This window comes from Mandrillus leucophaeus, unplaced genomic scaffold (assembly GCF_000951045.1).
Source record: "Mandrillus leucophaeus isolate KB7577 unplaced genomic scaffold, Mleu.le_1.0 Scaffold144, whole genome shotgun sequence".
Lineage (NCBI taxonomy): Eukaryota > Metazoa > Chordata > Mammalia > Primates > Cercopithecidae > Mandrillus > Mandrillus leucophaeus.
The window spans coordinates 2,699,727-2,710,811 of NW_012101410.1; the positions used below are offsets into that span (position 1 = coordinate 2,699,727).

General features: G+C 41.9%; 1 protein-coding gene across 2 annotated transcripts in view; it reads right to left on the minus strand.

The window, feature by feature from the left end:
• KCNK10 (potassium channel, two pore domain subfamily K, member 10) overlaps positions 1 to 11,085 on the minus strand; it is a 150,702-nt gene that overhangs the window by 3,509 nt on the left and 136,108 nt on the right. For both annotated transcript variants that reach the window (XM_011974285.1, XM_011974284.1), the window contains exons 5-6: positions 4,609 to 4,795; positions 343 to 485 (exon numbers count right to left, since the gene is read on the minus strand). In XM_011974285.1, the coding sequence (XP_011829675.1) occupies positions 343 to 485; positions 4,609 to 4,795 (330 nt within the window). The remainder of the gene's footprint in view (positions 1 to 342; positions 486 to 4,608; positions 4,796 to 11,085) is intronic.

Genomic DNA, 11,085 nt, shown 5'->3' on the forward strand with positions numbered 1-11,085 from the left:
GGAAAGGCAGGCTGCTCACCCCCTCAGCCGTAGTCTACCTCTCCTGACTATTTATTTTCATTTTCATTTTTTAAAAATCAGCTGTTGTTTACTAGTTTTTCCAGGATTTATGAACTGGTAAACGAATCACCATATTTTCTCACCTGCCAAAAAAAGAATCCAGAAATAACTGTATTCTATTCTCCTTGGTTTTGAAGGAATGATTCAACATGAAGAAGCCTATGAGCCCCCCAGCTCCCAACTGAGCCAGAAACACTCCAGCCCACAGGACAGAGACAGACAATTCTGGACACAAGCTCATCTGTTCTCAGAAACATTCATAGAGTTAGGAAGGGGTCCTACCTCTTCTTTTGTCTTTTTGGACAGAACCCGTAGCCAATCTCCGATCATACTGAGGACAGCTGCAAAGTAGGCAAGGCCAACAAGGATCCAAAACCACACTAGGGGCTTATACCACTCGCGATAATTGATGCCAGCGTTTCCCCCTGAAAACAACCAAATGTTACTTTAACCGTGATCTAGTATATGGTCTTTGCAGAGAACACATATTCCAGTCTATGTAGTGAAGACGTCATCCATCATTGTCTAGCACTCAGTTGTTAGGTCTGCTGTGTACAAGGTGGACCGGGGTTAGAGGGCAAGGGGGAGACCCGTCCCTTACCCACAGGAGCCTAACTTGAGGCTTTATTTCCCTCAATTCTTGACCACTAACCTTAATACCAGAAATAAAACACGCCAGTGGCTAACCTGACCTACTTATGCTGAACCTGAGCGTTGAGGATGAATGACTCTGAACTACAGCACAACACATCAGGCCTGGCTGTCACTGTTTTTTCTTAAACTTCTCTAAATTTATTTTAATAAAAATCAAATATCATATCGCCCCCTATGGTTTGGAATTCTTGGAACCATTTCCATCTTAAGCACTCATACATTGACTAAGAGACAAGTGGATGTGTGAAAGTAAAATTAGCTTTAATGGCATTACTGGGACTTTGATGCAAGCAATAGTGATTTAATGCTAACTGAGGAATGGTGTTTACATAGTGCTACTCCAAAGGGTCAATTAGGCTGAGTAATTAGAGTCACCATGAGCTAGAACTAAAAGGGACCTTTGAGGCCAATCCTTTTATTTTATAAATAAGGATTACAGTAAAAAAATCCATCAAACCAAATTGGCCAGTTGCCTGATTGCATTGACTGGCTGTTCCATTGAAAGGACCAGTCATTTATTCTGAATAATTAGCCTATTTATTCTAACCTTCCTATAGGCACTGCTGGAGGCAGCCATGCAAAACAGGTTGCAAGCCCAACCCACCCTCCTAAAGAGGAAGTGAGGAAGCTTCTGGAAATAACGGACATCAGCCTCGCTCTCTCTCTGGGAAACGCTGTTGCCTAAGGAAGCAGGCAGTGGCTGTTTCTAAGACGACAGATACTAGCAATGGATTGGTAACTACAGTATTAGGTGATGAGTGATTAGAGACTTCCCCACTGGACCAGGGTTGTAACCACATCTAGCACCACTGACTCTTACAGCAAAGGCAGCTGGGCAAGAAATGTGACCTGTGGCTCCTCTCGACAAGCCCAAACCCAATCAGCAACACAGCCCAGCAGACCACAAGGTCCTGACAGCTACTGCCACTTCTTAACGTTAGAATTCCAACTTCTCTGTGCCAAGCCCCCTTCAGTTTGGTCCAGCTGCTTTTGGTTTTTCCTTTCAGACAACACTCTCCTGCATCTTTATAGCTTGAGGATACGATTTGAGTTCCTGTACCAGTAAGTGGTTTTTGAGGTTCATTTCATTTCTGTGGTTTCTGTGCTATGCCCGAGAAATCTGTAGGTTTCTCCTGTGGGCTATCTGGGAGTAAATATTTACCTTTGCAAGTCACTATCACCCAGCAAAGACGGTCACTAGGGTGCGCTAGTGAACAAGGAACAAAGAAGCAGGCAGTCAACACCCTTCTAAATATCCCTTTATGAGCTGCTTATCTGGATTCGGAGTTCTGTGTGTGCTCCCAGACAGAGCTGCAAAATACTGTAAGGCTGTCCTAAAGTGAGTCCGCTGCAAAACAAATCAGCAATCAATCCTGCAGGATCAATGTTCTGATTACATTTCTAGTAGAGTTTGTACTGTGTCAAATCACAGCAACCATCAACTCTGGTTAATGTATCTTTTTCCAATGATTGGGCAACCTTCCCTATCACTCTTAGACTGTTACCAAAAGATAGAGACAAACTTCCAGTCTTTTCAGGCGTGCATTCTCCAGATTGGTGTGTGTAAGCTCGGAAAATTGGAGCTTGGAAGGGGTCTGGCCTAATTGCCGTCAGCACTGTGGTTTTTAAGAGACCATGGTCTGCAGAAACCTCAGGACAAAGGAAATATGGCTCTGTAATCACTGACAAGGGCCATAAAACTGTGCATGCCTAGGACTGTGTAGGTTGTGTCCTTACTAGGTAAGTAAAGATAAGGTAAAGTGCTAGTTTGTACGAAGTGCTCAGTCCATGGTAGATATTAATAATAAATAATAAATAATAACAAATAATAAAAGCATCATTTAAAAAATCTCACTCCCAGGCCTCTGCTGTTTGTGCCTCAGACTAACAGACCAAACTGAGCCATTGGTTAGAGATCTGTGTCTGTCACAAGTATCTTAAAATAGATAGTCCTCGGGACAGCCCAGTGCTATCCCAGAGAGCTCTAAAGCACTACACACTGCAGATTATGCTTTGGGTACTTAAAGGCGTTTGTGAAATAGTTCAAAATTCCAGCTGCCACTACTTGTGTTTGCCTCAGATTGGAACCACTACTGAGTTTTCTCATAGACCAGCTACGGATGATGCTAAGGGATTAACTGGAATACATCTATAACTGTTCCTCTTACTTTTCTCAGTTTCTCTGTGCGGTCTCTCTTCGGAGCTTGAGGCCACTAACTAGATATCCATGGTTGAGCATTGCGCGTAAGGAAAAATGGGTAGAGTCCTAGACTCCAGGCTTTCTGTAAATGATTTTTAGTCAAATTGTCAAAAGTCAAAAAAACTAAATTCAGTCACTTTGCAATTCTTAGTCCTTAAGCAATAAAAAGGAAGGGGGAAAAAAAGCCCTACTGTTTCTACAAAGTGGAATTCAGTCTTTGTCTGCCCAATTGGAAGAGCTACAAAACCACTCTGCCAGTTATTTGAATTGTAAAATTAACAGGGAGGCACCTGCACCCCTATTGATGAGCCTTCAGCAATCTCTTCCAGAATGTCCTGTTTGCCAGACTCCCAGAGACCAGAACCCACTCCTCCTGATGTGCACAGTATTTCCATGGAGAAATCAAGACCCTGCTGGGATCACACGCCAAACAAGAACGGTCTGGCCAGGTGCAGTGGCTCACACCTGTAATCCCAGCACTTTGGCAGGCTGATCGCATGAGCCCAAGAGATGGAGACCAGCCTGGGCAGCATGACAGTATCCCATCTCTACAAAAAATACAAAAAATAAAAATGAAAAATAGCCAGGCGTGATGGCACACGCCTGTAGTCCCAGCTACTCAGGATGCTGAGGTAGGAAGATTGCTTGAGCCCCAGAGGTACGAGGCTGTGGTGAGCCGTGATCACACCATTGCACTCTAGCATGGGCAACAGAGAGAGACCCTGTCTCAAAAAAACACAAAAAAACAAACAAAACAAAACAAAACAAAACAAAAAACAGTCTGCTTAGGGCTCAGGTCAGGCTGTCACTTCACCAGGAAGTGGTAAAGGAAACACACACACACACACACACTACCCAGACATTTCAAACTTGTGATAGATGATACAGTTGTTCGGTCAAAGCGTTCACTTCTTGTCGTAGAAACTGATCACTTGTCTGAACACCTAGAACCATCCCATTAGAAAAAGAGAAGGATGGCCTCTTCCTTCTATCCGTACCTTTCTACCACTTTGGGAAACTGGTGCTCACAAGAAACGAAGTCTCATTTCATTTGCAAGTTCCCTGGCCCTAGATGAAATTGATGGTGATTTTTTTCACTTCCTTAAACATAGCTCATCCACATTTATTTTTACAAGGAAGGCTCTTGCTTGTATACACACTCCTGCAGAATCCATGAGCTTATATTCCCTCTGGGCAGGTGTATCTCAGCTCCCCGTAGATACACCTTAGCTTCGTATCTGGTCATGCCCAGGACAACGTTTGCAGAGACAATGGTTCTCACCTGGGAGTCAGGAAGCTGAACCCGCAGGTCACTGCAGACCAAATCCTATGCTAATCTCGTCTGAGTTTCCTATGTGCCACCTCCTAGCATAGCCTTTATCATTAGATTAGAAAATTCAGAAGTCCAAGATTCAATGAGAAATTCACTTTAGTCTTGCATCATTCGTGTGACGATAAGGGAAATAAGCATCCTGAGAAGGAAAGGGTTGGCTTTCTTTTCATGGCAGAAAAAACCTATGGTGTTTATATTATACAGGACTAGGGATTTGAAATGAGCCTCTTGACAGCAGTAGTGACACTGAGTCATCTTCATTTGCTTCTCCCGCAACATCTTTTATCGATTGTGAAAAGCACAGCCAACAGATTATTTTCCCCGCCAGAGCCCCAGTGCCTGGGATGCCAAGGGTGCTTACCTGCCACAAAATCACCAAAGCCCACCGTGGTCAGAGTGACCACCACAAAGTAAATGGACTCCAAGGCCGTCCAGCCCTCAATATACTTAAAGATGACAGCAGGGATCGTCACAAACACAATGCAGCCGGCCAAGATGAACAGGATGGTTGAGATGACGCGGATCTTGGTCTGACTCACTTGCTTTTTCTAGAAAGAGCAAAGGAGAAAGATAGGCAAGTCAGCAGCATCACCCTGGATTCAGGATACAGAGGCACAGAAAAAGGTATTGTGTCAGTGACTTTTAACTTTTCTCTGGTCATTGGCTGCTTGGAGGAAGTTTTATGAACGCTGTGAACTCCTTCCTAGAAAAGTGCACAAACAGAAGTTTTCAAGTGGTCTAGGAGGTTCTCAGGCTTCCTGAAGCCTGTTCCTGGACAACAGGTCAAACAAACAAACAAAAAATCCTGCTTAGCCGAAGCTTTGAATGTTTCTTGCATGGTTCCATGACTGCAGCCCAAATACTGATTCTAACTTCTCACTGGTACAAATATAATGATTTCCCAAAAAGGGCTTGCTGCCATTTGTCATGTATTATTACTGATCCTCCATCCGTGAGAATGAGTTTGGAACTTTTTCCACAATGGTGGTGATGGATTTGCACCATTTCCCTTGTGTCAAACAGAATATGTCAAACAGAATATGCTGGAAAAACAATTATCCGAGTCAGGCCAAAATGTTTGGATGAAACGGAAAACACAGTCATCCCCATCTTCACTTGTGACTGACTCTAGCCAAGTATTTGTGTGTTTCTTCACCCCCACCTTTTCCCTGCTGAAGCTGTACATTTATAACACACTTTTGTTTTAAAACACACCTGTTTGAGCTGGTGCTGTGATCATCATGTGTGCTGACTGTATCACTCACAAGAGACAGGACAGGAGTTAGCATAACAGGGTCCCCATCTAAATGGGTAGTAGGATGACAATTAGATTGACTTAATGATCTGTGGTGAAATCTCCTTTGGGGCTTTGAAATTTTTATACATCTCTGCAAACAAATCTCATCTCATGCCAGCTCTTGAAGGAGTCAGTTATCGGGTCATTAAAAAAAAAAAAAAAAGCATCTAGAATGGGAACTACACTGATACTGGGGCAAAGGAATCATACCAATGGAGTCCAGGAGTGGGAATGGTAGCATCGGTGATATTCTCTTTGGATGTGCTGAAGGCAACACTTGAATTGACTCTAAGCTGAAAAATCCTCACAACTTTCAGAATTGGTGCTGGAGACTGTCACCAGGAGGCCCTGGTATCATATACTAGCATAAATATATGAACGATGTGTTTAGCAGCAGAATGTATGGCCTTTCTACATTGCCTAGATGAATTTTCTGCAAACGTACACCACATTTAGGGCAATCAGTATAGGAAATCCGTACCATGAGACTAGCATCCTCTTCATTGCACCAAGCACAGAGAGACTTTTGCTTTATATACTTCATTTTACACATGCAAAACAGAAGCCAAGAGGGGTTAAGGGACTTGCATAAAATGATGCTACTAATTAGCTGAGATTAGAATTCTGATGTAATTAATTCTCAGTCCAGTGCTTAACAATGGAAACAGCTTTTCAAGTAATTCAACAATTCACCAGCCCAAAGAAAGTTGTCAAACAAAGTCGTCTGCATCTAACAAAAGAAATCAGACTAACTCCTGCTGAAAATGGGCAGTCCTCTGTCCCTTCTGCGAAGAAGACTGAGAATAAAAAATGGTCACTGGGTGATCCGTCCAGGAAAAGCTAAAGAAATGCCACCCTCCCTTGTAAAAAGGAGGTACTTTTCTAACTCCTAAGAAGGTATCTGGTATATAAAATGGGAACAGGGAAAAATAATTTGATCTATGCTTGGATATAGAAACCCTCCTAATCTCAGAGAAGCCATCTGAAAAAAAAAATACAATTTATTGATATTGTTGAAACTGTACATGAACATATTGACTTTTTCACACATGAAAGTGTCATAACAAGATACATTACGTGAAAACTGCAGGGAAAGTTTTGTCCATTTTATAAATTTCCATGTTGGATATTATAGGAGGGTTTTGCGAAGGCAGGTAAGCCCCTCTGAGAATCCAGGAACATACTTTAACTAACCTAATTTTGTTTGCAGAAATGTATGAAAAGTTCAAAGGCCAAAAGGAGATTTCGCCATAGGTCATTAAGTCAATCTAATTGCTAGCAATGGGAGCACTATTCCTCCTCAAATATTCCTCCTCAAACGTATAATGAAATTAAAATGAATTAAATGTTTGTGAGATGCTTGTTAAGTCATAAATTAAGATGTGAATGTAATTTCAATCTAAATGAGGTTGAGGTTGGCAAAAGAGGACTGCAAGTACGTAGGAAGCTGGAGACGTTCCTGGACTTCAGGAGATGGGCAGGAGGGAAGATGGGGAAGGACAGGGGTGGATTTGTTTGATGGCAGACAAGGAGGTGTATAACAAATGCTAGATCGTGGCATCTTAATTGCATCATCTACCAGAGACTTTATCAGCAAGATAAACACTTCACCATTACTCATTGCCCAGGCCAACAAGTGTGTTCCTGGGCTGCTTCTCCCAGACATCCAAGGGTGATGCTCAGAGAATGTTTGGAGCATTTAATTATCAGGGTATTTTAGGGACTTAAGAAATGAGTGTCTTGCATGTGTATATGTGTGTAGGTGGATGAAAATATGTGTATACCCATACTTCGCTATAAAAAGAAGTGCTGTGGGTGTAAGGTTTTAGCAATATCTGTTATTCTGGATACCCATGTTTTTGCTGCCCTCTAGGTATTAAAAAAAAAAAAAGTTGCCTTAATTGAACATTTTAAATTGCAGCTTTCACAATGGAATCACAAACCATCTCATGTACCGTGTGATGATCTTCAGTTTTCTTATCTCCATTAGTCCTGTAACTGTTCACTACTGCTGAAAAGCCATAATAGTGTTTAAGAACACAGAGTCTAGGCAAAGACTGCCTGAGACACATCCCATTCCCATTGCTAAATAGCTGAGTGACCTTAGGCAAGTTTCTTAACCTCTCTGTGCATTAGGTTTTTTTTCTCTATAAAATGGAGATATGAAACCCCACCTTATCAGATTGTTTGGAAGATTAAACAAGTGTGTAAACACTTAGCACAGTGCCTGGTTAATATTCAATGCTTGTTAACAGGCCATTTTAATGTAAATGCTCAAATTTTTCCTTAGACATAGACAGTCCCAGGTTGAATGCTTCTCTTTGCCATTGAGGAATGTTCCCTCATACGTGGCTTGAGATAATCTTTGTTTAGCTTCAGGAGTTTGCTGCTGGTTGTCTTTTCCTGGATATATTGTATACCTCATTGTCAATGACAAAAAATGTCCTCATTCTCCTTTGGTTCTTCTTGCCAACTCTGGTTTGAGCTCTCAGACAGTCTCAGCTCACAATCTTGGAAGCTTTTTTATTTGTCTTCCAATTAATTCCACCCTACTTCCAAAACCCCAGGCTCAGCCACCTCCCCATCCCATTTTTCATCATCCTTCAGAAACTGCCAAGAATTGCAGATAATGTTTGCAATGTTAGGAACCAGCTGCAGAGGGATTCTGAGAGGCACAAACCTCGCTCTCCCTGCCTCCCTGCCACTCCCCCTGCCACTTACAGTATGGAGCTGTGTTTCCACGGTGGGGTTGCTAGGCAAAATTGCATTGCTTACTTACCAGTAAGCAGAGCCGCTAGCAGAAAGCTCTGTGAGAGCCCAGATCGAACTAAGCTAATGTGTCCTTAAGCTAACAAAACTGTTATCAGGGAAGAGATGGTCTGATATGACATTTGGGTAGAACTGATAGGATGGTTGTGTACTTCTGTTTAAATCATGTTTTCACACATTGTTGATTGGTTAGACTAGAGCGCGTGTTCTTCCCTTCTCTTTACACAAACAGTATTTTGCAAAACTATCTCCCATATCTGATTGATACAAACTAGAGGAATTTCTGAAGTACTCAAAACCCATCTCCTGTAGAGTTGTTCATTCAGTTGTTAAAATTATATGTGCAATTGTTTCAAAGACCAAGTAAGCTTCTAAACAGGAGGAGAGGGAGCCAGTTCTAAGAGCTCTCTTTTGAGAGAGGGATGTATGGACTGACAATTCGGGAAGTGTTTACTTGTTTCAGGCCTCAGAGGGCTAAGCCACATGTCCAATTCTCATTAAGCATAATTCTCCGCCTGTTTTTGTTTACTTCCACAATGTTATTTTGGAGAGCATGTATATTTCCATTCATTTGTGGGCTATTTTTTTCATTTAATTTTTACCCACTCTTTAATCCCCATTGTTTGCATCTTTATGTAATTTCTTAGAATTCTGAGATTAACAATTCAGATTGTTTTGTCTGGCTGGGAAATTACTTATTCGTTGTGATTTCTAGCCAGGATGTCGGGGATTTTACTCAAGAATAAAGACACTGCAGTAAAAATCCTAAGGCAGAAGCTAAATATGCAGAGCTCGATTTATGGCTTGGTTTGTTGAAATGCAAACACATCACCATAGTAATACAACTGAACTGAGGATAATTTCTCAAAATGGAAAAATAATGGGAACTGCCTCGTAAGAGGACTGACTTCATTTTCTTATAACATGTTTTCTTCCAAGATTTATTTTAGAAGGTTCACTTACAACTAATAATTTCAACATCACAATGAATGGCCTTGTGGCACTAGCAATTCTATAAACTATGAGTAGAGCTTTTAAACATCTTTGCCTAAAATCTCCATGGTAGAGATGCCGTAAGCACACGTTAGTGAGAATAGTGAAGTGAAACCTTCATGAAGCCTACTGAAAAAGTCCCACTCAAGAGTTGAATACACAAATGGATCATATCTACACACACAAAGAAAGTTTATCTCCAGCTTCTGACTCTGAGTCATGTTGCATGACACCTATGACAGACTGGCCAGTTCAGTACTCTGCTGGTTTCACTATGCAAAGTTTTTGAAAAAGATGTTGGTATATACGGGTAAACTGTTTTTATCACTAGACTACCAATATAGGTGCATCTGGGATGGAAAAAAAAAGAAAATTCACAAATAATAAAAACTCAGGCCAGGCGTGGTGGCTCACGCCTGTAATCCCAGCTCTTCGGAAGGCTAAGTTCAGAAGTTCAAGACCTGCCTGGCCAACATGGGGAAACCCCATCTCTACTAAAAAATACAAAAATTAGCTGGGCATGTTGGCAGATGCCTGTAATCCCAGCTACTTAGGAGGCTGAGGCAGGGAGAATCGCTTGAACCCGGGAGGTGGAGGTTGCAGTGAGCCAAGATTGCGCCATTGCACTCCAGCCTGGGCAACAGAGAGAGACTCCATCTTAAAAAAAAAAAAAAAAAAATCAACTGTTCCACTGTAAAAAGACTTTAATTAAAATTTTCAAAAGTTTTCTATTCTGAAAAACTGGTGACTGTTAACATTTGAAGATAACATGCTATTGGAACACAAGATATGGCATTTAATTCATTCTGCACATAATTATTTAAGACGTTTATATGTCAGAGACCATTCTAGTTGCAAGGGACATGGCAGTTCAAGGGAAGGAGGGAGGGAAGGAAGGAAGAAACAGAAGGAGGGAAGGAGGGAAGAGAAAGAGAAAGAGAGAAGAAAGGAGAAAAAAAGAAAAGAAAAAGTTCCTTCCTCTTGCACACAAAGTCCAGCGGGAAGATCTGAGCCTTTGGCTGAAAAAGTCTGTGTGGCACTGTCCATGGTGCCCCACCCTGGTAGATATTGAAGGCAAAGCTTAGTACCTAATGACACCTGGGTGACCAAATATATCACCTGGGAGAGAAGAAAGGAAAGAATAACATTCTTGTAGCTCTGGCATGTGGAATATAAAAGCATGCCAACTGTAATGGATGATCTTTATATCTCTGTTAGTCGGGCATTCAGAAGATATGTCTCAGAGGCAGGAATAATTCATAAGCGATCACACCACATGCAGAAACCTTGCGGCCAATTCTTTACTTGAGGAGGGTTCCTTTCTTTGGTTGAAGTGTGAAAGAAAGCCCATGGAAAGGTAAGGAGAATGGGACACCTGCTGATGAGCCACACCAACTGAGTAACTCCTGACAATCCCAAAAGATGTCCCTCCCAGCTGCTCACCTATCCAGATTCTGATTTTATCCCACTCAGATTTCAGCAGCATCATGAACAATGCTTCCATCTCAAACAGCCTCTCCACCATCACAAGCAGAAGCATACAATAATACTACAGTAGCAAGGCTATAGACAGCTAAAAGGTAGACTCACTCTTCTTCCATTGGCTAACAAGGTGTAAGGTCACAGTTCTCTGGCTACGCAGTGCACAGGAGTGAAGGCACAAGACCCCTCTAATAGGATAAATGCTCATTTTCCACCCCAGTGCTTCTTTCCTTGTATAGGGAGCTCCACCTGCTGTAATACAGATGGCCACTCAACTCTTATTCTGACCCGGGATTC